Below are 26,213 nucleotides of genomic sequence, written 5' to 3'. Positions count from 1 at the left end.
CACCCTGGGAGCCTGTGCGGCATTTGTCACCTTAGCACAGCTCAGGGTCTGATGTTTGTCTCCACATAAAAGCATCTCAGTCAGAATAGGAAGTAAAATGTTGTGTGACTGTGTGTTTTCCAAAGAAAGACGCTCTTCTGTTGGTTTTTTACAGTGTGAAGCCTTTGAAATCTACACGCTCTACTGCATGAACTACCCCAAGTAAGTCCACACACACACACACGCACACACGCACACACGTTCGGTGTCACTGCGTCACACACTCTACATGAGCATAATGTCCCTGCTTGTTGTTACATGTTATAACCCCCAGCACACACTTTGTGGATCTCACATTCTCTAAATATATCAAATGCCATTTGAGATATCGAATATGTAATTGTTGATAGTCACTTTTCACGGTTTATGTTAAAACAGTGTCGATGAATCCTTTGGTAAGAGATCTGTCATGTGTTTGACTATTTTTTTACTAATAATTTTGACCAGTACATACATTTAAGAAGTCTTCCAGATATCTGTAATAACATTTTGCATTACAGTTTTACATTTACATTACATTTTATAGTCAATTCTTAATAAATTCTTAAAAAACATGAAGATATGTTGTAAATGTGCCAAATTAAAAATATCTTTAAATGAAAATATTGAAGATATGTGTAATTTAAATGTTGACTAGTCACAATGTAATTAAATACATGTGGAATTCACATTCTGCATCTTTACTATATTTAATTAAACTTGTGACTAGTCAAAATGTAGGAGCAGATATCTTAAATGAAAGTTTTGACTAAATATATTGCAGACTTTTAAAATGTGAATCCTGTCAAGCTTTTAATGTTAAAAAGGCCTGATACAGGTTCTGATCCTGAAGGAGAACAGTGTTTAGAGCAGCAGTGCAGGGAATCACACACACCATCTTCTCTGTGTTGCTCTGACAGACACATGTTTGGTCCGACTGGATCGGTGCCCGGTTCTCTGTGTGTGTGTGTGTGTGTGTGTGTGTGTGCAATGATTTAAAGGCATTAACATGCAGCCACACACACGCAGAGTTAAAAGCCTTCACTGACATCTATACATGTGTGAGTGTTTAAACCCTTCAGTGTATCCAGTCTGTCAGTTTCCATTGTCAGAGTTGCAGTCGACCCTTCGTTCACCTCGCTCTGCTCGCCGCTCTCTGCCTGTCGCCTCCTTAAAGCTCCATTAAACCGCAATAAAAATAAGTAGGTCAAATGATTTCAGAGCTCCAAACCAAGAAGCTCCGCTGCTGGTGCTTCTGCTGGATCCCTTCAGTCCTCAATGACTCTGCTGCGTGTTCATCAAAGTCAGAGGTGTCAGATTCATTGTTTCCCAGAAGGTGAATCTGTGTGGAAACGTGAACCCTGCTTGTTCCATTTGAGGCTTAAAACACCATGAAAACATCAGAAAGACAAACAAAAGTAAAAGACAATACAAAATCAACAGCAGGAACATGTTCTGCGAGTTGATGCACGGAACCGGCACCGAGATCACAGCAAAAGTTCAGGTCCTTCTCCAATAATGATTAGTGTCACTGTCGCCGTTAGTCAACTACAGTCAGAGTATTTTCCTTCTCAAAAGAGCAAATCACCAACACATTACTGGTTTACTTCCCCTCCAAATCACCGATGGCTCAGTTTAACTCCGTGTTTGTTGGCTCTCCTGCATGTTTTTGAGCTCAGTCTGGCAGGTTGTACTGAGCAGGATCTACTCCTGGGTACGGTCAGTTTTCTCTGACTGAATTTTTCTGTGCAGGGTTTTGATTTAGATCTTGACACAGGTCCCAGTACATGATCCGAGCCAGAGGATTCAAGAAGTATGCATGACTTTGTACTTCAGTGGCACAAGTTCTTCACCAAAATATGCACTTGTGTAAAATACCAAGAACTACACTGACATGGAATGAGCCTGGCATTTTAGGGGCCTCAGGTTAATTCAGAATAACTACACAAATTGGGCAAAGTTCACGTCATGAACAGCCAGAGGGACACATTCTGGATTATAAAGATCATGATCATGGATCCTGGATGCTGAGCGACAGGATACACAAACTCCCCCGTGAGGACCTGGAGGCTAAACAAGTCAAAACTGAACAAGTCTGCCTCCTAAAAATGATGTTTCATGACTAAACTGCCAACACACACACACCTTTTGTGCACTATATTTTCTATCACCATGAGGACGTGTGGTTCATCAGTGTAAATGCTGCAAACACAAATTGAGTTAGCAGAAAGTTGCGATGCGACCAGGAGGTGAAATCAGGGCACACGACGAGGCTGAAAACCGTCAGGGGACGAATCGAGATACAGACAGAGATCACACAGGCAAAACAAAGGGCAGAATCCGGCAGACTGCTCACTGTGGGGGGTGGTAGGAGCTGGAATGCTGGACAGTGTGCAGGAGTCAAAGACATTTGATGGCTGAGGAGACACTTCACTGTGTCATTCCTCGGCTTGTTCTATGCATGTCCAGTCTCCTCACGTCCTCAAGAGACAGAGAGCTGCAAATACATTTACTTAGTGTGCTAATTTTAAAAAAATCAAAGTCTCAGCAAGTTCACGATGAGACACTAATGTCATTAGCAGAGGAGAAGACAGTTAGTCTCTGTCTACATTTTCCACTGTGATCCACTGGGTCAGATTTGGAGGCAAATGTGCTGCATTGCAGCTTTGTGAGCTCCAGATCAGCCCAGCTGGGAACATGAGACCAGAGTGTGCGTTGGGTTCGTTTCCCCCCAGTAAACGGAGAAACAGACTAAATGAGAAACTTAGTGCAGGAATGTAGAACCTCTGCCATCTGCAATCACTCAACACAAGGAGCTCTGAGGACTTTGTCTCGGTGTGGTGGGACTACAATGGCATTAACAGAGGGAGACACACTGACACCGAGCTCCTCGTGCTGCTAAAGGAGGAGCTGTAGAACCAGGGGGGCTTTGGAGGCTGGGTGGGGAGCACGTCCTTAAAGCCAACTTTAAACTGCAGTAATCTGAGAGAATCATCGCAGGTTAGTGAGTTTAGCCCGACGTGTTTCTCATTGAGCTGCTCTGCATAAATCTGCACCTCACCGACAACATTTTCCATGTAACAAAGTCCTGATTGGCTCCACACTCACAGCCGTTCTCACCTTTTCTTTTGTAGAACATTCTTGAAACACGTGTTTGGATTCAGTGAACGATACATGCTCACAAAGGTCTGAGATGTTCCTGCAGATAAGAAGTTGCCGTCACAAATCAAATACCTAAGTTACTTCAACGTATTTTAGACAGACTGTTAAATTGCAGCTTATGACAACTGTGGAAGTGGACGTGTGGAAATGTCTCCACTGCACATTTCCTATTTAAAGTAGTTCGGGCTCTGAAGCACATAGACTCCTGCATCAGTGCTGCTTTCTTGGACCATATTGGAAAAAAGTCTTGGGCTACGTTGTGTTGTCTTTGACATCTTGCAGACATGTGGGACACGGGGTCCTGTCCCTCACTGTCCCAAATACACAAATGCTGTTGCTCGTCCTCTGCCGGCTTTTTTCAGTATCCCAGTAGTTCAGTTACTTTTTTAATGAGCTGCTTTGCCAAACTGTGCACAAACGCAGGCTAAACATTCAGCCTGCTGCTCCTTAGTGGACCCTTAGTGATGGGAGGGGGCCACGCTGTTGGACAGCTGCTCTGTTTGATGTTTGTGCACGAGTCACCGGCTACGAAGCACATACATGATGCAGACAAATCGTTTGGACGGAGGGAGGACACAGAGTGGAGCAGGCTGTGGCCTGATGTCAAGTTACCTCTGACTGGTGGAGATGAATTCAGGCTCATGGGAGCAGCCGGAATCAACTACACGGTGACAACATGGCTCCGTATCTGACTCATGATGACACAATAACAAAGGAACAAATTAACCTCTGGGTGTCTTTCATGTGGAGGAGACACCCCAGAGGGGACAGGGGACTGTCGTCTGCAGGACGGGTTGAGTGGTCTCTAGATTTGATGGGAAGCTGCAGAGTGGAGCTTCACTTCCCTGCTGGGACCAGTACAACACTGATCCATGGCCCCACCTGATCCCCACCCACGCCTGTACCACCTACCTCCAAACCTGCAGCTGATGTGTTGTAATGAGGCGACTGGTGAAGCCATCAGTGACGTGTCTGCAGAAGAAATTAGTGCTGCTCTGAAATCCTGTTCCCCTCCTGTGATTAACGTCTATCTGGAGGAAACAGCCTCATTTCTTCTCCCCCCATCGTTACCTTGACCTCCTTCCTCCTATCCACTCTTTCTCCCCCCCCTCCTCCCTCTCTCACCACTGGTGTCCAAGATTCTTTAGCTTCACGCTGTGATGAATGTTTGTCGGCGGAATCAGCGGCTGAAGCGTCTCCTCTGTCCTCTGCTCGTCCGTCCACTTCTCCAGTCACATTTTTGCAGAACAGCGGAGGGGATTCCCTTCTCCTTGTCTTCTCCATCATCTCAGTCTTGGCCCTCCCACATCTCTTTCTCCTCCATCTCCAGCACTTGTCCTCTTCCGTTTTTTCATTTTCTCTCTGTCTTCTTTTATTTGTGTCTTTCTTTGTCTAAATCCTGATTAATGTTTGTGAAAAGGACCCAGACTTTTTCAATCTCCTCGCTTCTTACCAACACCCACCCCCCCATCACTTTGGCTCCGTTTCCCATCTCCTCACTTTCTCTCCTCTGTCCATAAACTTATAATGAATGTTTGTCCAAAGTCCAAACAGCTGTGGACTTCTTTTCTTCCTTTATCGTCCCTTCGTAATCTCCTCCATCTGTCTTTTTCTTCCTGCTCTTACTCCATCACGTCTTTGCTTTCTATTCAGTGTGCATCAGAAGATTTCAGCGTCTTCTCTCCCCTCCTCCTCCTCCTCCTAATCCTCCTCAGATCCGAGCTGCTCTGAACAATTGTTGTCATAAATGATCAATGTCGTTTTTCTTTTCTGTTTCTTAAGTTTTGCTGTTGTTGGACGTCCAAGCAAAATCTGAAACTCCAAACATTACTGCAAACAGGCCAAATTTCCGATGGAGAAAAATGCATTTAAAATTAAAGGATTGCATTTTAGCCAACGATGATTTTGACCACAGCTGTACCTGCTGCTGGAAAAGGATTTTTACACAGTATCGATGTCACTGTTTTTTCTTCCTCATCAAATCACGAACAGGACATTTCTGCAGAAGATGACTCAAAGAATATTTGCCCACAAGAAAAGTAACACGTTTGGTCTTTTCTTGTCTTTTTCTTTGTCTGTCTGCAGCTCTGTGGCCGTACTGAGGGACTGCATGGAAAACCAAAGTCTGGTTCGTTTCTTCCAGGAGAGACAAACAACTCTGAACCACTGTTTGCCTCTGGAGACGTACCTGCTCAAACCGGTGCAGAGGATCCTCAAATACCACCTGCTGCTACAGGTAAACTGCAGGAAATCACTGGATGCTATAAGTAGCATATCAAATACTACACATAGTCCTTCATGAGCACCAGTTTACTCAAAGCAGTACTGTAAATAGGACTTATTACTGCAGTCGCCACCTGAAATACTACATTTAGTAGTAAAAATACCACCGACCACTACATCTAGTAGGAGTCGTTGTGCTTTGAATGCCACCTCAAATACTGCATTTAGAGATTCAAATACCTCCTACTACTGCAGCAGATATCTCAGATGCTACATCTATAAGAGGTCATTTTCATTTTCCCTCAAATACAGCTGTTAGTAATGAGTGTAATCGACTGGCCCTCAGATATTACCCAGATGTCTTTCAATAGCTTTTATCGATGTTTCCAGGCAGCAGCTCTGTTTCCTGTCAGTAAACACAGCCTTTGGCACAAGTGACACAGTAATCAATGGCTTCCTGTGCTCAGAGAGACAGAAGACAGCTGAGGACACGGACTCCTCGCTGTTTGTCGCCTCTTTGACTTTAAAGATGAACAGCTGTCCCACATGTGCGTTTGTCATTTGTCACCGTCGCCTCACACTTGTAGAGTTTTCAGGAGGGATGAATGGGAAGGTTTGATGCATGTGCAAGCATCAAAACAGAAATGTAACCAACAAATGTCCTTTTAGCATGTGAGGGACATTCACTGAGCGCAATGACATTTATTCTTTAAATTCAGCTTTAAATGAACCGAAATGACCCGAACATGTGACACATCTCTCCCACTGTGAAACCGTCTGAGACTAAGAAGGAAAACTTCTCTTCTCTGGTTGGCTGACCAGTTGATTATTGAAATAGAGTTTAGGGAGTTTACTCTATGGCTCCCATGTCAATCCAGCAGGCTTCTTTTGTGTTTTAGGAACAACAAACTAAGTCATTTGGAAACTCTTACTAATTTTTCATCACGCTGCTGTTCAGTGGTACAATAAATCTGTCAGGTAAAGTGGGCACGAGGGGGATGACACCTCCACGGTAAACATGTAAAAAAGGAGGACGAGGGAATTTTTAGTGCAGCTTCTTATCTAAACCTGCTTTGTGCAGAGCTGAGGAGGTGAAGCCATCACTCAACGTCAAGAGTAAATGTTCTTATGTAACATAAACTGGTGAATTGTTACATTTCTCGTCCACACGTGTTCGCAAATATTATACAACCAATAAACAGGCTTCATATCAAAGGATCTGGGACAAAAAGAGACACCAGGACATCTCTGCTCTCTGCTCAGGGGCCCGGTGAGTCTCTGGGCCCCTGGGTCTGTGTCTGCTGGGCCTGGGTGCTGATCCATCCCAGCTGATGCTAGTTTATATACAAGCACCTCTGTGATAAATCCCAGCTCTCGGTGGAATCATCAGTCACGAGCTACACACACACACACACACACATGTTCAGCCTTTCTCAATAAAATTGTTGAGTTTCTTCACTGGTTCCAGTCCAAGCCCACCTCTGAGAGGAGTAAGGGATGATGAAACAGAGAGAAACACACACACACAGTCTGCTGAAGCCTGCTCTTTCTTCTCTGCTGTTCACTCTGCATTATCTGCCCCGTCTGCAGTGGCAGCTTTGAACACGGGTCAAACATGTGTTCGGATCTGTGCTGGGATTTTCCCATGATCCTCAGCTGGTCACAGCCACTGAGCTGGTGTTGCTTCCCTCTGTTTTTTTCTCCTTTGTATGTGTGAACTCTTACATGGAATGGTTGTGTCTCTTCTTAGGAACTTTCCAAGCACTTTGACAAGAGCGACCCGGGATATGAGGTCGTCAAGGACGCCATCATCACCATGACGGCCGTTGCCTGGTACATCAATGACATGAAGAGGAAACAGGAACACGCCGTACGACTGCAGGTAAATGTGTCCCGGGCTCTGAATCTCTTTGTGCTTTTCCTCCTGAGACTGTCCTCTAAGACAAAGACCTCATGGACTCGAGAACTGAGGTTCTTAGATTCAAATCTTCCGTACGGAAAAACTCTCCATACTTGTTAATATGGGGAGGAGCTGTTGTTCCTCACTAGCTGGTTAACGGGAGCTTTCTTCTGACAGCAGCTGTTGTGGTGACTGGGATCATTTCAACCTGTATGTGCTTCCACTGCTGTCACGATTAAACTGACCAGAGCCTTCATCTAGTGAACTCCGAGTCACACACAAGTTCTTTTGCATCAATGAGGAGAGGACAAGTTCTAGTTTGAGTTCATGTACATAAATGCCATTAAACTTCCCTCTGACTCCCCTATATAAAGTATCTCTCTTCTTCTAGCTGCAAAACCCCTCCAGATGACATCACTCGGAGGAACCTTCAGTTCAGATAATGTCATCTTGTTGTTTGTAATCATGGTCAACCTGCTTTTGCAAAGCACCTCCAGATGACATCATCTGACCACCTAATGATGCAAAAGTCCTGGTGATGTCATCTGGAGGAGTTACCAGAGGAAAAGCAGAGAAATATTTGAATATTTGAGGGAAGTCAGGCGGAAGTTTAAAAGCATTAATGTACATTTACACCATGACCTAAAGTCCTAGAAAAGTGGAAGTTGCTCTCTAACTTTAACTGCATACGTATTTTATTTAGCAAATGCGAAAGCTAACAGCAAACAAAAGTATTTAAAATGATAAAAATCATCAATACAACAATCAGTGTCAAGCTGTTTCTCTATTCTCCTCATTCTACTCACAACCTTCTTGGTGCTGGAAGAAGTTTCCCAAAGGCCTAAATGAGCGTGGCAGCTTGGCCTGGTCAGCAGGATTCTGGGAAAATCTTCTGTTGGTCTTGGAGCATGTCTGACCAGCAAAAACCACCTGAACATTGTCACTGACTCACACATGGTGACGTCAACCGTGGCAGAGAGCTGAAACCTATAACTATATCTATAACTTCATCCAATTGTAACATTAGCTCACGTCCCAGATTTGTTAATTACTATGATCCCAGTGTTCGATTTTAATAACGGTGCTTGTCTGTATTGGTTCTTCCTCATTACAGTATCACACACAGTACGAGCATTAGTTCAAAGATGATCACACATCCCGTGAACTACTTTCTTGATTCTTTACCAAAATGATTCATTTTGATTATGACTTTAAAAACCAGTACAATATAATCCTTTTAACTTCCATACATTTAATATTAATCACACATCTTCATGGGTCTTTCATGATTCACTTTACTCACATCATTTTCACACAATCATTATTTCAAAACCAACCTCCATCTCCTCTTCCTGCCAGATCTGCAGCGTTGCTCCTCGCGAGTGTTGTATAGCTTCTGTCTACTACGAGACGTTTTCTCAGCTTCCCACTGATGCATAATGTAGCTCTAAGGCTGATTTGGATTCAGACGTTTAGATGCTACAATGTGAAACGAGACTTGGAATAGAAACACTCTGCTTTGTCCTCCGTCCTCTGCTCTGTCCTCTGCACAGCTGTTCGGTTATCAGCCGTTGTTGAGTCATGACAAATAAAAAGCTGCAAAACTTACTCATCAGGCAGAAATGGTTGAAATTCACCAATTTGGATTCTGACTTAATGGAAGGTGTTGAGAGCAGGACATTCTGCACAGAAAGATGCAGTTTGGATCAGATTTCTGCGAGAGGATTTGAAAAACATTAGCGATGTTTTTGTGTCCACAGTGTGCAGAGGAAAATGCTTTGTGCTCACAATGTCCTGTCGCGCAATCACAACAGAAATAGTGCTGTAGTGCTGTAGTTCACCTGTAGAGTGTCGGAGAGGAAAGAACGGCTGCTTTCCTGCTCTGAACACTGGGAAGACTGGAACTTGAACTGAGGATGTGCAGCAGCTAACAGACGTATGTCTCCTCTGTGGGACACAGGCCTGTGCAGAGACAGACACACAGCTGGAGGTCAGCTCGGTGAAACTCGGGCGTCAGAATCTACAACTGCTGCATTCCTCCTCTTCCCCGGACACTAGTTCCCCACATTACACACACGTCCAGGAGCGTGTTATTGGCCTGGTATGTGTGTGTGTGCGTGTGCGTGTGTGTGTGTGTGTGTGTTCTGCCTTTTCATTTGATTTTTTAAGATATTTTTTACACAGTTTTTTTTCCTCTGCCTCTGTTCCAGTTAATGCTACGCTGTAAATGTTTTCACTTATCTTTTAGTGGAACTATGCTCAAAAATCTATCTTACTGTGAAGAGGAGCTGTCGACACCTCTTGTGAAGTCAGACTCTGAAGAGATATTCACTCGGATTTGTGTTTCACTAGTAGGTGTGCAGCTTCTAATTCATTAGAATTGGACGCAGACTAGTACCTGAAGGGCTGTGCAGAGGATGACGGAGCAGAGCAGAGAGTAGCAGAGCACAGTGGAGCTGGGACAGCATGTTAGCACAGCCATAGCTTTACCATTCACTGATTTACTGACATTTGTCAGTCCGAGCTTGGTAGAACCTGAGGAGGACACGACACCTGCAGCCTGGCTGTGACTGCAGCTCTGCTGAAGTTAAAAAATGGAGCAGCACCTAATTTTTCAAGCTGAGGAATAAATGTCTCCACTCTGAGAGACTGGACGGAGCTGCTTAGGTTCAAAATCACGCACACCAGCACCACTGAGTCTTCACCATGTCTAAATATGATGACATAGAAACCTAATGCATGCTTCTACACTGCCTATGAGAGGTCAAAGGTCATCTGTGCAGCTGGAGCAGCTGACGTTTCTGGTAAATATGGAGGATGTGTGGTTGGATTTAGGTCAGTTGGGCTGCTCGTGGCTGAACCTCAACTAAATTTTATAAGATTCAACTTTAACCTGTGAAGTTCTCTGAGCAGGAAGGACACAGATGTTGACCTTTGAACTCTCAGCAGCTGGGACACAGGGTGGAACATCCAAAGTTTGGTTTTTCAAACAGATTTTTTTCTGTTTCTCCCCAGATTTTCTTGATAAAGTGAAGTAAGTTGAAACACTGTGCAGGGATCAGTGAAGCTGAAGTACTTTCATTCACAATGTAACTAAAAGAAGCTTTAATCTGTGATGTATAAAACATAAGTTGTTGTGAAGCATCTTGCTAAAAACCTTCATGATGTGTCTCCAGTGGGTGTCCAAGCTGGTATTAGACAAGATGGGTGATTGCACACATTGGAATAATCTGAGCGTCGATTAGCTTTCAAATCTTAAACTGAACATATCAACGCTCCCCGTCACATTGTAGTCTTACTGAGTGTTCTGACGGCTTTATGAAATATGAGAATGTGAATAATCTAACCCTTAAATGTGCCTTTGTAAAAATGACTGTTTCGCATTACAATCGGCTCCATCGTGACCAGCTGCAACATTAAATTGACAGGGTGATTGATAAAGATCCATAATGCTCACTAACATCATATTTCACTGAGGTGAAATGAGTCATCGTGCAGAACGAGTCCTTTTACTTTTGGCACTTCAGTATTTTCTGATCTGATACTTTAGTACTTTGTCAATTCTATTTTGACTTCAGTATATGATCTGAGTATTTCCTGAGTATTTCCTGAGTATTTCTTCCACCACTGCTAGAAATGCACCTACTCCTATTATAACTATTACTACTAACAGTTTACTGCCACTACAACGTTTACAACTAATAAACAGTCCTGATACTGACAATTGTTCCAAAGTACACACACCCAGTACTACAAATATGGAGGGCAAAGGGTAAAACGTCTGACCTCTGACCTTTCATCATCAACTCCACAGGAAATTGAGTCCCTGCTGGTGAACTGGAGCGGGCCGGACCTCAGCGACTTTGGGGAGCTGGTCCTGGAGGGGTCCTTCAAGGTCCACAGAGTGAAGAAGGAGCGTGCTTTCTTCCTGTTCGATAAGATGCTGCTGATCGCCAAGAAGAGGCTGGAACAGTTCGTCTACAGCACACACATATTCGTAAGTGACGAGATCCTGCGTCTCTGAGCAGCTAATCCTCATCATAACACACAATGTTAGTGGTCAAATTTAAAGAAACCAGATGGAACATGAGCAGCAACTCAAACTTCTCTGCGTCTGCTGCAGTGTTGTAATCTGCTGCTGGTCGAGACTCTGAAGGATTCGCTGTGTTTCAAAGTGTCGGACCAGACCATCCCCAAACAGCAGCACATCGTCCAGGTGAGTGTCCCAGCGGTTCACGGTGTGCAGAGCAGAGCTGTTCTCCATGTTTAATACTTGTACTTTCCTGCAGACAAAGAACCAGGAGGAGAAGAGACTGTGGGTTCACTACCTCAAGAGACTGATTGTAGAAAACCATCCTGCTTTACTCCCACACAAGGTCGGTGTAGTTCTGTCTGTCACAGTTTTACTTCCACGTTATACAATGTAGTTGTTGTGTGTACTGTTACTACACGGTGTCAGCATCGAATAGTTCTACATACTGTGGTACGTAGCACCAGCTGTAAACTATTAGCACTGATAGTACTAGTAGTGATTGTCTGGCAGGAATTACTGTAGCAAAAAAGTATTCAAAGTACCAAAAGTAAAAGTACCCTTTCTGCAAAATGTCATATATCGAGATTGTTGATGCATTAATGTGTTTATCACTTTAATGTTGTAACAATGGAGCTGATTTTAACAAACATTCACTGTTAAGAATTTAAAATTTAGAATGTGAATTTTACTCCAGCGACCAGTGCATGATGATTATTCTAACTGACTATGGATGTCTGATAAATGCAGGGAGGTAAAATTACTCTGAAATGTAGTAGAATATGGTAATAATTAAGTAAACTATAAACTATATATACTTCTTTTTCCACCTGTGATTTGTGGTGGTAGAAGCAGGGAGGCAGTAGAACCTATAGCAGTAACAATAGTGTTGATAGTTGCAAGATTAACAGTTATAGTCCAGTAACTGCAGAAGTACTAGTTGTATTAGCAGTACTAACGTCAGAAGTTTTCTGCTGGTCTTTGTTGCCACCTGGTGGTAGGTTACTGCACACACACACACACACACACACACACACACACACACACACACACACACACACACACACACACGCACACACACACACGGCTGACGTAAAGGTTTTGTCACGTCTCTGGATTTTACAGAATTTAAATATTATTACACTCACATTCTAAACTTGAAGCTGGAGTATAAATAATTCTATGCAGTGATTTAAAAATATGCAAAATACATTTACTTCAGAGTATTTTACACACTTAGACCTATAACGTTGTCAGTTTTTTGCGGTTTCTCCAAGTAATGATTTTTGTGCCTCATTCTTTGTGATAGTTTGTCTGTTAAAGAATAAAATTAGACCTGAGTTTATCAGTTTACTGAAAATACTTAAAAAGTACCGTGTGCTGATGTAATAGTAGTTCTAGATAAACCTCAGTGACCCAGGAGTAAAGAGAAAACTAATAAATTAGTCCCTTCCACTCCTGCTCAGTGCAAAGCAGCCAGCCCCTTGATGTGATTTAAACACTGGGCTTCTTTCCCAGCATGCACTGGGTCATGAAGTGACAGGAAAAATGTGGTGCATTACTTCAAATAACAACTTTAATGAACAAAGACGTCTCTTTTCCCAAACAAGCCATAAACCAGCGCTGAGGGGTTTTTATTCTGATCTGTGTTATTTTTAGCCACGTCTTGCTCATAAAGTGGGACTGGGTCCTGATTGACGTGGGGAAATTCATAGTCTCTTATCAACTCTGTCCCAAGTTAAACTGATTCTAAGAATATTTTTAATAAGAATATTTTCTGTCTTCATGACATTTTTTCCAGGCGAGACAGGTCCTGGGAGACAACTTCTGTCAGTGTGAGTTCCCTCGTCTCCATTTATTCACAAATAAAGCAGCAGTGAATCACTGTCTCTAGCGTGTGCTCCTGGAGTGACATCACTTCCTGTATTTCAGCTCCTCAATTTGACCAGGACAACTTAAAGAAGTCCTCAGCATCGCCGCGGTTGGAAGAAATCCACGGCTATCACAGAGGCAGGCGCCAATCAGGTCAGGGTCAGTGGTCTTTGTCTTCCACATTAGAACATTGTTTCTCAAAGAATTCCATGTGTGGACTGATGCCAACCCCGACTGTGTGTGCGCCAAAATCACAGCAGTTAGCCACATTCTTTCATCACCAACATATGTTTTATCTTGACTCAGGCCCACACTCAACATTCTGTTGCACAATTGCTCATGATCCACGTCTGTAAAAAGCCCAGAAAAGGCACTAATTCCCCGTTTGTTTCATTACTAGTGCTGCAGCATGTTATTTAGACGACACACTACGTTATCACACGTATCTGGGTGTTGTGAGAAGCTCAAATAAAAGTGCGTTTGTAACAGCAGAATATACAGCACCCTGCTATTGGATGGATGATTATTTAAAATAAAATATACCGTGGCACATTTTCTGTCCAAAGGAGGATGGAGCGTTAGAATTGTCTCTCTCTGCTCTGTTTGTCCATCCAGAGCCTCCAGAGCTGCTGATCTATACACCAGAGAAGTCCAGGAAGATTCTGCCACTTCTGCTGGAGGGAAGTCTGCCATACAGGCGCACCAGGAGACAGTCAGGTACACAGAGACACAAGGAGACACCAGGTGACACTCAGGTAGAGATGGTAGTCTGAGGACAGAAACAGGACAGGACACTCAGGGAACCCACCTTTCAGGTTTTACCTTGGTTTCCTTCAGATGTTGAGCTGAGTCAACTCTTACACAGAGTTAGTTTATACTTTATTCTCCTGCTTCCTGAGAAAATACCCCCCCCCCCACCATCCCACACAACACATGTTCATGTTAGGACAGGACAACGTACCTGCAGTGAAGTATATTTTTATGTCTTCCAGCTCCGGCGAAAGACATCGAGGCAGCATTTCATCCAAATGGTGAGAGCAAATCTAATTCATCGTCAGGATTCAGTAAAAGTGCAAAGAACAAACAAATAATACTACGTTGATACAAAATACTTCATCCAGCTGCTCCATAGAAATCATTTTGTGTGTCCATCATGTGGAGGTTTAACTGATTTTAGGGATCTGTGTTGGAGCTGTGTGAAAGTTGTCGGGTGGATTTTTTTAGCAGCGTTTCTAACTGAACAAACTCTTTGGTTCTGGCCTGCAGCCCTGAACTTTTAAACCTGCCCAACAAAACCCAGTGATTTATTGTTGTTGTGGTTGCTAAGAGGCTACATGTCCGTCAAACAAAAGTAATATCCTGACAACATTTGTCTCTGCTCTCCTTATCTCCCTCCCTTCTCCCTCCACCCGGGGACTTCTGCAGCTTTAAAGGTAAGACATTTTCTCATCAATTTTAAGAATTATAACACTCCACTGACTGAGAAAGAGACACTTCTGCCAGATCCGTACGTGTTTCTCAGACTGATGAGGTGATGGTTCAGAACAGGGAACTTGATGAACTTCAACAAGTAAAGATCGCCTCGTTAGGCACTTTGACAAGGGATCAGAATAACATATAAGATCTCAATTACAAATGCCAAACCTCCTCTGAGGGTTTAAATGAATAGATTTTTATTAAATTATTATGATAAAGCACAAGGCAGACGGTGAGGTAAACAGATCCTATTTGCATGTTGACTGGGGGCTTTGCTGCCGTTTTGCAGCAGGCGGGCAGTGAGGGCGAGCTGTGCCAGGCAGAAAGTCTGGGTTCAGCCGGCAGCAGCAGCACACTGGCCTCCTCAGTCATCGAAGTGGAGGCCGAGCGGGCAGAACCAGGCTTAACACCACAGCTGCAATCGAACAAGGAGCATGAGGTATTTTACTGGGAGCTGACTTCAGATTCGTGCTTGTATATTAACAACGTCCTTTTGTATACAAATGCATTTCTGTCCTTTCTTTTCCAATGAGGAGGAAGAGACCGAAGAAGAGTTGACCCCCCTCAGCCCTCCTCCCACTCTGTCCATCACAGAAGAGATCCTGGAATTCATCAGCCAGAGCAGAGCCAGGGAGGGACTCACCTCCACTCACTCAGATGCAACGGTTAGATTTTTCTCTGCAGTCTGAAGCCTGACCCTGAAATCTGCCGAGCAAGATGGGTTTATTAGCGAGACCAGAATTAGTAGAAGTCCTGCTAGTGGCCCCAAGAGGGTGTGATGTACCGAAAATTAACAAACTGACAGTTGTTGTGTTTAATGGACTTAGTAACAGTGAGGATAAAGACACAACATTTGTCCTGGAATCACAGAAATTACATAGAACAGAACTTAATAAGAACCTTGCTCTCAGTAGCTCTTGCATAGTGATAGCATCGTAGTTCCATGCTTGAGCTAGCATGCTACGCTGTCCAACGAAATCACACCAGGGCTCAACTCTTCAAGGGGGCCATGCCCAAGAGATCGAGTTAGTCGTAAAAGCTGGACTTTGAAGGTCAAGCGGGCACGGCCGCTTCCATGGTACAGATTTCCTAGCACGAGTACACAACATTTCTCCCTTCCACATTCATCACAAGGTTCGATCTGCATGGAACATGAATTATAAGTAGATATCTTGTTCTAGGCTGTAGCATCATTAGACCAACGCACTGACCAACATTCTAAGACCAAAATAACCGGAAAGTCTCTCCAGTGTTGTGTTTTTTTCTTGTAATGTGAATAATAGAGTAAGTAAAAACACTAATATCAGACTTCTCTTATAGGACCAGCTCGTTGATCCGCCTTCATCCAACCAAGCCAACTTCACCTGCCCACTTCCACCAGTTGCCTGCCCCTCCAGCTCAGAACAAACAGCTGCAGTACAACAGGAGCAAGAAAGAGTGGAGAGTGAGGACCAAAGCATGTTCCACAGTCAAAGTGGTAGCCCTGGTGAGGAAAGTGAGACGACGTCAAATGAAATTCCCGATGCAGTAAGTCAAGTGGAAAATGAACTGGAAGCAGATGTACAGACACATGGAGAAGGGGTAGAAAAAGAGAAAGACGAGAAGAAAACAGGGGATGAAAAAGAAGGAGAGAGTGTAATTTCTGCTCCAGCTACAGCAGATCTGCAACCTTCCATCACAGCAGAGGCAGAAGAAGTGAACTGTATCAGGTGTCACTTAGCCGGGGAAGAGATGAACACCGAGGTCACCTCCTCCCCAACTTCAGATGCCCTTGATCATCCCACTCAGAAACGCAAGCCACCCACAAGAGGCTCCCACCTCACCAAACGTGACAAGAAGATCATTGAAAAGATCAGGAGTTACTACGAGGCAGCAGCTGAAGCCGAAGAGGATGACGCAGAGGAGCCAGATGATCAGGTAGAAGGAGTAGCGTCAAGAAGGAGAAACAGCTTCTCACAAATCCCATCTGGCTTGGTAAAGGAGTCTGTCTCACGTTTTGATGTTGGTGGACACTACGAGGAGACGGAGAGTGGACAATCCAAGTATGAAACAACTGAAGCAATTGACCGAGAGACAGATCAAGATAAAGAACTCGACTCCTCTCGTGCTCCCAACTGTTTACAAACTCAAACCTCATTAGATGCAGAAAAGAATAAAGAGGGACACAAGCCAATCAGCTCTCTGGACCTTGATGCACAGGGCTCAGTCAAGCTGCCTCCCTCTGCTATAATTCAGGATAAGGAGACCCCAAACCAACAGAGTCTGAATCTGGAGTCAAACCAAAATGTGTTTGTTGGAGAAGAGTCTGAGACATGGGGCAAATGTGGAAAGGTCTGCAAAGGACCTCTGGAGGAAGATCAGGAGATAAAACAGGAGGGGACGACAAGTGTTGCAGAAACTGGGGAGCAAGTTGTAAATTCACTGCAGGAAGAGGGACCATGCATTACCAGGGAGGACGCAACCAAAACCACTAAAGAAAACCAACCTGTTATGAATGGACAGGACCTTAATCAAGCAGAGCAAAATGGAAGCCACAAAGAACCTTCTACAACTCTACTATCTACAGAGCAATGTCAAGAAACTGAGGCCAAAACTCAGTCTGCTTGGACTAGAACCAAAAACAGAGATCGTTTTGAGACCAGCAAGAACCTCGGTGGTCTTCCCAGTCAGATACAAGTGGGCAGATGGTCCCGCCACTCCAGGATTGTAACCGCTAACAGGACCCTGTTTGAGGGTATGGCATCGGACGTAGCCAGTATTAGGCTGTTTGAGGCCAGCCCTGTGGTGGACCCGGTGCTAATAGAAAACTCGGAACGCATCCTGAGCAAAGTTCAAACATTGGCCCGGATGTACAGTGCCAAAGCCAGCTCAATGAAGGTCCCACTGCATCAAAAACTGGCCAGCACTGTACGCACCCAATCATCAAGCTCTAGTGGACTCTCTGGAAACTCAAATCAGACTGAAACTAAAAGCCAGACACAGGTTCAAACACAAACCACCACTATGTACCAGCAGCAAGCACGATACCAAATGGAAAACAGTCAATCATATACCCATACAGAAACCAAATCTGAAACCCAGACTCACTGTGAGATCAAAGTTCAGAGCCCAACCACAACAGAATCAAGGCAGCAATTGCAGGGAGAAGGTGAAATACAAATGTGTAGTAAGACACATCACCAAAGCCAAGACGAGACCCAAACTACAAGGAATGACGACCAAAGGGACGAGGAAAAGAGGATGATTAAGACAGCAGAGAGCCTGACTAATGGTAGGTTGGCCTCTTTTAAAAAACCCTTCCACCCAGGATGCTATGCATCTAATAACGTTCTTCATTATGGCTGTTATGGTCACTAAGTATTTGTTTTCTGTTGTTCTCTTCTAGATTTCCAGGAGACAGCTGTGGCCCCCAGTGAGCCTCAGTTGTTTGGTCACTTGTTTGTGACAGAGCAGCTAACCCCAGCCTGTCCCCAGATGAACGGATTCACTCTCTCCAGGCCCAGGGACTTCCTCTCTGCCGTGACCAAACAAAAGCAGTCCAGATCAAGGGACAATGCCCAGACTTCCAACGTGGCTGGGGATCAATCCTCCAGTGAGGCACAGGCTGACTGTAGCAACGCCGTGAACACATTAACTCAGAGTTCATTGGCTTCTACAGCATCCGGGCCTCAACACAACGCACAGGCTGAAGATCATAGCTCCACTTTTTTCTGCTCTGCCACAAACAGCCCCTCGATGCCAACCATGACTTTGGATTGTGGAGTCACAGAGTTAGGAAAATTCTGCTTGCCCTCTTCCTCTGAGAGAGACAAACGCCTGGATTGGAATAGAGAGGTTTATACAGAAACTGAAGAGGCCGAGGAAATAGATGGGTGAGTGGACAATGTCAAGAGAAATTGGTGAACAGCAAGACAAGCTCAAAGTCAAGGCAGGAACAGAAATGTCTGGTACAGGGGGAGTTGAGGTGTATGTGCTTAGTGTAGTCTAAGGGTCCCAAGGTCTGTTGGCCTCATCGGTTGGTAAATGTACAAAATACTAAAAACTGAACTGAACTGAAATAACTGAACTGTCCAGTTAAAGAACTGCATTCTTCTGGGCGTTAAAGCAAAACAACTCCACTTTGGTCTCATATGTTGCTCTGGAAGACCTGTGGTTTGCTCAGATGCAGTTTTGTGAACCTCAGTTGTTCTTTTATGTTCTTCTTAGACACAAGACATTTTTTTCCTGGCCACACTCCCACAAAGCCGCACTGTTTCAGACCTCTTTCAACTGTGCTGCCACATTTCACATGCTCAGTGAGGTCTGTAGGGTCTGAGATGGAGCCCTTGGGGGTTTTTATTTGAAAGCACTGCAAGGTCTGACCTAGGATGGAACATCCTGGGATTTCCAGAAGATTGGCAACTGTCTTGAATGTATTCCTCTGTGAATAATGGTTCTCACTGTATTCTCTCACTGCTTATTAAGACCAACTACAATCAGATGATTTTATTATGGTTTTACACACACACACACGTAGAATTAAAAAGAGGGGGATACGACGTTTTTGCACATGATGGGCTGATCATGGCTTTTAGTGTTGGTATATGTGCTCTAGTCAATAACCGGCACAGTTTTCCCAGATAATAATCTCCATCTTCTCTAATCCCGTTTTCAAGTGAGTTGGAGGAACAGACATAACTGGATTAGAACATCCAGCATTACTCATTGAACGATGGATCTGTCAAGCCATGTACAGAGTACAGGACCCTGAACGCATTTCCTCTTTTGGAATCAATATCTAATTAACCATATTTTCCACTTATTTATTAAGACCCACATTACGAGATGGGAAACTGCCAACAGATACTCTAACATCATTTATTTACCTGTGTTACCGTTTAAATTTAGATCTTGTTCAAGGTCTGTAAAAATCAATACATATATTGAATGGATTTTATCAGATTGCATTGATTGACAGAGTAGGTTTTTAGTTTGTGTGGATTTTATGTTTGATGTTTGTTTTCACATTCTTGAAAAAAGAATAATAATCAGCTTTGTGGCAAAATGTAGATTAGAAAAGATCGGATTTGGAAGGCTTCCCTGCGTATTTATGGAACCAACAGGGTTTATTATTATCCCTCTTATTATATAGAGAAGTTCATATTTGGTGTCGTAGATTTCTCACTTCTTTAAGTCTGGATTTACATGAAAAAACCCATTTTTTTATTGTTGCAGGTCAGAGCAAACTGCCAGACACCCTGTTTATTTATCAGGGGAAGAATCAACATGTCACAACATCAGTAGCCAGCCAACACACTCAGAGCCTCATTGCTCTGCTCACAGCATACCACAGTGGATATTTTCCAAAGATGGAGATGAAAAGGACCACGATAAGTGGAACAAACCAGCTGCACAGTGTACACACGATTCCTTAACTAAATCTGTGAAGAGTGTTTATGCAGGACAAGGGTCAGCACCAAGTCCATGCTCGCCACTTTTAAAGTCAGAATCAGATCCCATCCAATCCCGCCCTTCATCTGTGCAGCCTAGAGACGGTGTACCAACGTGCTCCAGCCAGAGGTCACCCGACTTACCCGGCGCTATGGGTAAATGGGCTCTGTCTAACACCCGGAGTGTCAGTGACACCACCCCACATGAAAAAAGGTATGAAATCATATTGGGCTTCACATCAACCACTTACCCTTTTTTTTCTATTTTTCATTAACTTTGTCTTCTCTTTAAAAACACGGATCGTACACCTTAAACCTGTCCTGACTTGATCCTGATCCTGTTAGGACTCAAGTGAAGAGAGAGAGGGATTGAACTAATAAGAACTAATAACTAATAATAGTTTATTTTAAAATAACTAATAATAAACAGAAATGGCTCCTAACAGGTGGGTACAAAGAAAAACACAGCAGGTAACAGAAAACACTACACATCTAATGAACCCTCAACCAAAAACGCAAACCCACTAAACCTAAACTACAAACGGGAAACCAAACTAACACCTGGAAAAGACTGAGGGGATAAACGAACGGACACACACCAAACCTCAGAGTTTTTAACTCATGAGTTCAGTATGCAGGCCGGGAGAGGGATGAAGATCTGGCAGGGAACTGTGGGGAAAGCTGGAGCTAAATAGTGAGGGGAACAGGCACAAACAGTAATCACTGATAAAGAAAGGTAAAGCTAAAGGAAAGGACTAGAAACAGGAAGCGGGGAAACAGGGCTACAAAATAAAAGTTCAAAGGCAGGAAGTGTAACTAAGGGCCAGATCATGACGGAACCTCATCCCAGACTTGTTTTCAATTTCAAATTAATAAATAAATTAGTAGGATTTCCAACATAACACATTATAATCATTGATAATCTCTGTAATTTAGGTTAAGTCTTACAAGTGAAGTTCGGCCCAGCATTTTGCAGTTTTGCCTGTACAAACAAGCCTCAGTTAATTTTTTGCCCTCAGTTATTTTGTCTTTTGATACAACCTCAAACATTACAGCCATTCAAAACAGACTGAGTGATGGCGGTTTTGATGATCCTCAAAGAAAGTTTGAAGTGGTGAACTGGAATGTCACTTTGACTTGTTATCAGAAGGAGATTTGCCGTCAGCTAAATCACTGGGCTTTGTTACACAGCAGCTGTCTGTGTCTGAGCTCACTGCACATTCCAAACTGAAATTGACTTCTGTTATTTTACTGGAAGCATTTGAGATCATTCTTTATTAATTCACCAAATATAACGAACCCCACTAAACCTGGGCGTGAAACTGAGGTTGCAACTTAGGTTAAAATGTCAAAAGGAGGCAAAAAAACAAGAAACAATGCACCAGCATTAGGAAAACCATACAACCCGGTTAAAATGTTTCTTCATTGACTTTCTTTGTCATTTCCAGGGATCCAGACCAGCACGGGGCAGGTTTGTCCAACAGCCTGCCCATTGGCTTCTGCCCATCTTCCAGCCCGGAGGAGCGACCAAACCCAGCTATTACCACTTCTGGCCAGGACCAACATCTTTCCTTTGCCCCCTCAGCATTTAGACCTGGTTTCAGAAACCACTCACCTTCACCTATTAGAGCTCCTCACACGTCCTCTCCCCTCCCACCTTCACCCTCCTCTGTGCGAGTGCCTCCATGCTACTCACCATCCAGGATTGCTCCAGCATCATCCTCAGGGACTTTATCTCCCGAAACTGTACCTGATGCTCTTTCCAGTTTATCTTCTAGCAGGGTCTCTTCCATGAGAGCAAATCCTCCTTCCTCCCCTACACCGTCCTCTCCACTCCTGTCCTCCCCTATTGCTTCTTCCTCTGCATTTACAAGATCATTAGCTGCTTCCTGTATCAGTCAATCCATCAGTCAGAGTATGGCGAAAAACAGTGCTCGACAGCAACCAGCAACCATAAACAAAGGAAATCAAAGCCCCTCTTCAGCTCCCTCCTTACCCACCTCTCATCTACGACGACATTCCCCTTCTCCTAAATTTGCTGCCAGTCAGCAAGCCTCCACTACACCTGCTTTTGCCCAGCTAGGCTGGACTAAAGATGGGTCCCAATATCCAAGGTGTCCACCATCTTCTCCACAGTCCTCTTGCCCTTCTCTCGCCCATCATCAGCCTGCCCACTCCTCTTCCTCAACCCCTCATCCTTCATTCCCTCAGCCCAAAACTGACGCATCGCAAAATGCAAACAGCAACAACAACAACAACATTAGCGTAGCTGGATTATCCACACCAATCAGCAATATGAGTAATAGCAGCAGCTGTGGTGATGGGGACTGGTTAGTAAGTCAAAAGAAGATTCCAATAGCCAATGGTAGCACTAATGCCACATTCATGCAGCAAACACATGACCCTCTTTGGCAGGGGTCATACAACCGGGTAGCTCGGCCTTTCTCTGCGTCCGAACCCAGCTCACGAGTTCAGTCCCCGTCTCCCTCTCCTTCCCCTGCTACATTTGCTCGTCTTTGCTCCCCACCTCCTCAACATAATTACTCCTCACCTATGGCAAACAAGCCTCCAAATCCCCGGAGTACACGGGTTGGAGGTGTAAATACTCATAATCCACTAGGCCTCACTCTGGAGCTACCCAGGGCATCTTCATCCTCATGTATGAGCCCCCGTATCCTATCTCCACCTCCCATTGGTGTGTCAGTAAATGCTTGGACAAATAATGTTGCAGCACCTCAACCTAGAAACCCCTCTTCTCTCTTTTCTCCTTCCTTAGGACCACCAACATGCGAGAAAGACTCTTACCCTATTTCTTCTTCTGTGCCACTGCAAAGTTCCACTGCCTCATCTCCTTTTGGATCCTGTCCTTCATCCCAAATAACCCCCCAAAACCTCCATAGGTCTACCAACACCAGTTTGGCAGACAGATCACCAAACTCCGCTCGGAGCAACTCCGGCGGACAGCGCCGGTCCTGGCAAGAGAATAGTTATAGGTCTCTAAGTTTTAATGCAAGTGCTCAAGGGTCCTTTGATCAGCATGAGTCCTGCCCAACTAGTCCAAGGAATGGATGGTCCTCATCCAGCAGTTCGCCATCTTGTCTCAGCCCCCAGGCTGGGCTTCAATCCCCACTGTCACCTGGGCTAACCCCTGGGAAAGGCCCCCTTGGTGGGCAGCATTTCACCAGCGTGCCTTGGCCGGATGTACAAGAGCTTTCCAACATATACAGTAGAATCGAAAGCTTTGACATAAGTGCTACTTCAACTGTCATTGCCCCTTCTCCATCCCCTGTCTCCTCCTCCTCTCGCTCCTTCTTTTCCTCTCCATCACAAAGCCAGGCAGAGTGGGGAGACCCCGAGCCAGAAGAGGGAAATTGTCGTAGCCAGCTAATCTGTGCCTACGTTGCCCGGCCCTCCTGTGAACAAAACTTGTCTTCCTCATGCCTGGTCCTCTCGTCTTCAGGCATGACCACCCCTCCACCTGCCACTTTCCAGCACCAAACCTATCAGTCCCAAGTCAAAGCACAGCCTCAGTTTGAAATAACAGCCAAAACATCTCCTGTACCCTTGGTACACTCTCCCTTGCCTTCAAGCTCATCACCTTTACCTTTTGCCCATTCCTCCCCCACCAAACCTGGGAACCAAAAGACCAGTTACGCCACCACAGTCAACCTCCAGATTGCTGGAAGTGGCCGAATAACCTCCTTCAGCACCGCCCAAGTTAGCCTGACGCAAACTCTGCAGGGTGGAGCTGGAGCTGGAAGCCCAGGACAGGGGCAGGCAGTGAGGAGAGTAAGCATCAATGGACTTTCACACATTCCTTCCCCTCTTCCTCAGAACTGTAATAGGCTATAATGAAGAAAAGCACTTTTTCTTAAAAGGCCCTGTAACACACGAAAGTAATGGATTTAAAAAGGCATTTGAAATAATGTACAATTGTTATTGAGACACAAAGCAGTTTTGTGCAGCTGCTAGTTCCTAATCGGTGGTCCAGACCCTCAGAGCTACCGAATGTTTCAACTTTAACCACAAGCCCCCTCACTGAGCTTAACCCCCCCCCAAAAAAATCCACCACGTTGATAGTGATCCTTCCCAAAAGGAAATACATTGGCATTACTTTGACTTGGGGACAATTTCCCATCCGGGGGACTGAATATTAGAGTTCAAGAACAAGAATTTGCAGACAGTTTGGTGGGAAGCAGACTCCAACTACACATTCGCACACGTGACTCCTACTTTTTAATCTGGGACAAAACTAAATGAATTCTAATGGAAATGTGTTAGAACATCCAAATGCTGTCAAACATAAAGACCATTGCTGCCCTCAATGGGACTTGATGCCCAAATGGTTTCGCTGCATCCTCAGCAAAACCTGGAATGTCCCCTGCTGGACACGACACATTTATTGTTACATTTTGTGGCAAACTTCAACAGATTAGTAGTGACAGCGTTTAGCCAGTTAAAAATCCATTCACTGGACTGTCCACTTTGTACAGCTCTGGACTCTGAAGGCCACGTCCATCATTTAATGGGTTTATGATGTATGAGATGTATGCAGTCACAGTTAATGTGTAATTACTATTGTTTGTTTTTCAATTTTTTAGATATAATATGTTGAACAGACATCAGTGTCTGGTTATCTGAGGTCAGTGTTTAAGTTTGGTGTTAACTGTTAATTATGTGTCTTTTTAACCATTTTCTTATTCTTTTTTATTGTTTTTGTTTATTTATGAAGGTAAACTTATGCTCTTGGCACTTAATATTCTTAAAGTAATGTCTGTATTTTGCACAGTGTTCTCTGCTCTCGAGTGCGTGTGTGTGTGTGTGTCTCTGTGTGTGTTTGAGTGCGTGTGTGTGTCTCTCTCTGTGTGTGCGTATGTGTGTCTCTGTGTGTGTGCGTGTTCGTGTGTGTGTCTCTCTCTGTGTTTGCGTATGTGTGTCTCTGTGTGTGTGTGTGTGTGTGTGTGTGTGTGTGTGTGTGTGTGTGCATTTGAAATGACGTGTCTGGTTAAATTCTCCTTTAACTTCAGACCAAGCTGGTATCAGTGTGTTTTTGATGGTGTATCTGTTCCCATACTGACCTACTCTGTTGGTTTATGGACTTTACACTCTCCTGTTGTCAGTGTCCTTCAGAAACTGTGTATCATGAGCTCGGTGGTAAAAACATTGTAAAAGTCAACCAGGATGGTTCTGAAGAATGTAGTATGGAGCCAAACACTGACGTGCATGTTTTGGATGCCTCCATGTTTCGTTTTTCTACAAGCAGATCAGATACACAACCTGATTTCATGCCCCTATGCTTTAAAAGGTAAACAGTCGAATGGGTGGACATGGCTGAGATGTGAGGTTTTTGCAGAGAGCTGACGACCGGAGGGGACCTGGTCAAAAGGCAAATGTTAGCTAGGTTATCATGACTCTGGCAAAGCTGGTGAGATTTATGGAAAATAAACATGTCTGATGCAAATCAAAGTGTCTCAACTTATTACAATCCTGTCCAACGATATCTTGACCTGTGCTGCAACATAATGACAACCTCAGGAGTCCACACTGTATCATCAAGGTTAGCCACAAAATGCGCATCTTCCTCAGTGTAAGCTGTGCAGCAGGGTTTGGAAACCGTCTTTCTTTCCTCACGACAGTCATCAGTCCACAACATGTTCCTCCATTTCTCTTTAGGCCAGTTGATGTGTTCTCTGGCAGATTGTAACCTCTTCTGCACATGGCTTTTTTTTAACAGAGGGACTTTGAAAACAGATTAGCTTTGAACAATACCGTAAACCCATCTTTGACTGTGTTGTTACCTTCCCGTGAGCTCAAAGCAGAGCAGGGATTGCTGCTGTGCACAGATCAGGAGAAAACATTTTAAACAAGCTCAATCCTTCAGCACTGCTTGTTAGTTAATTGGTGGAGCGACATGTTTTAGCTTGTGGCTGTATCACGTCAGTGCAACCGAGAAGAAATCACTGGCCGTGCTCCAAAACCAACTATGCGATGCTGGATTGTGATGGATAAATGGGTGCTTCACATCAAGGCTTGTACTGACCCGAATCCACGGCAAACTGTGACAAGTCAAAAAAAACAACATGTGCAAACAGAGGCAGGTCAA

The 26,213-nt window shown here is 44.2% G+C and overlaps 2 protein-coding genes across 7 annotated transcripts in view; both read left to right on the top strand.

Moving 5' to 3' along the window:
• Window positions 1–14,755, top strand: part of plekhg2 (pleckstrin homology domain containing, family G (with RhoGef domain) member 2) — a 59,980-nt gene extending 45,225 nt beyond the window's left edge. For 3 of the 5 annotated variants that reach the window (XM_067507119.1, XM_067507115.1, XM_067507118.1), the window contains 11 exons: window positions 155–201; window positions 5,266–5,416; window positions 7,154–7,285; window positions 11,118–11,300; window positions 11,427–11,519; window positions 11,593–11,679; window positions 13,135–13,168; window positions 13,266–13,364; window positions 13,821–13,922; window positions 14,198–14,236; window positions 14,631–14,755. In XM_067507119.1, coding sequence (XP_067363220.1) covers window positions 155–201; window positions 5,266–5,416; window positions 7,154–7,285; window positions 11,118–11,300; window positions 11,427–11,519; window positions 11,593–11,679; window positions 13,135–13,168; window positions 13,266–13,364; window positions 13,821–13,922; window positions 14,198–14,236; window positions 14,631–14,740 — 1,077 coding nt within the window. In that variant the 3' untranslated portion in view covers window positions 14,741–14,755. Of the gene's footprint in view, window positions 1–154; window positions 202–5,265; window positions 5,417–7,153; window positions 7,286–11,117; window positions 11,301–11,426; window positions 11,520–11,592; window positions 11,680–13,134; window positions 13,169–13,265; window positions 13,365–13,820; window positions 13,923–14,197; window positions 14,529–14,630 lie in introns of those variants that run through there. The other 2 variants (XM_067507116.1, XM_067507117.1) reach the window with 2 other exon arrangements.
• A 182-nt stretch (window positions 14,756–14,937) lies between these two features.
• LOC137128688 (mucin-2-like) lies at window positions 14,938–25,576 on the top strand. Of its 2 annotated transcripts, none has more exons than XM_067507113.1 (6): window positions 14,938–15,120; window positions 15,218–15,346; window positions 16,002–17,952; window positions 18,067–18,553; window positions 19,896–20,324; window positions 21,559–25,576. In XM_067507113.1, the coding sequence occupies exons 1-6, from the start codon at window positions 14,938–14,940 to the stop codon at window positions 23,960–23,962; spliced, it is 5,583 nt and encodes a 1,860-aa protein (XP_067363214.1). In that variant the 3' UTR covers window positions 23,963–25,576. The 2 variants fall into 2 exon arrangements, with proteins under 2 accessions (XP_067363214.1, XP_067363213.1); XM_067507112.1 differs by having other exon boundaries at window positions 15,215–15,346.
• Window positions 25,577–26,213: the final 637 nt, after the last annotated feature.

The sequence above is a fragment of the Channa argus genome, chromosome 6 (genome assembly GCF_033026475.1).
Source record: "Channa argus isolate prfri chromosome 6, Channa argus male v1.0, whole genome shotgun sequence".
Lineage (NCBI taxonomy): Eukaryota > Metazoa > Chordata > Actinopteri > Anabantiformes > Channidae > Channa > Channa argus.
This window is presented reverse-complemented; position numbering and strand designations above follow the sequence as displayed.

Bases quoted from the DNA above. Each gene is read 5' to 3' on its own strand.
- LOC137128688 (XM_067507112.1), top strand. From the start codon at position 14,938: ATGTTGACTGGGGGCTTTGCTGCCGTTTTGCAGCAGGCGGGCAGTGAG. The intron at 15,347-16,001 runs GTTAGATTTTTC...CTTCTCTTATAG, and splicing joins CCACTCACTCAGATGCAACG to GACCAGCTCGTTGATCCGCC. The intron at 17,953-18,066 runs GTAGGTTGGCCT...GTTCTCTTCTAG, and splicing joins AGCAGAGAGCCTGACTAATG to ATTTCCAGGAGACAGCTGTG.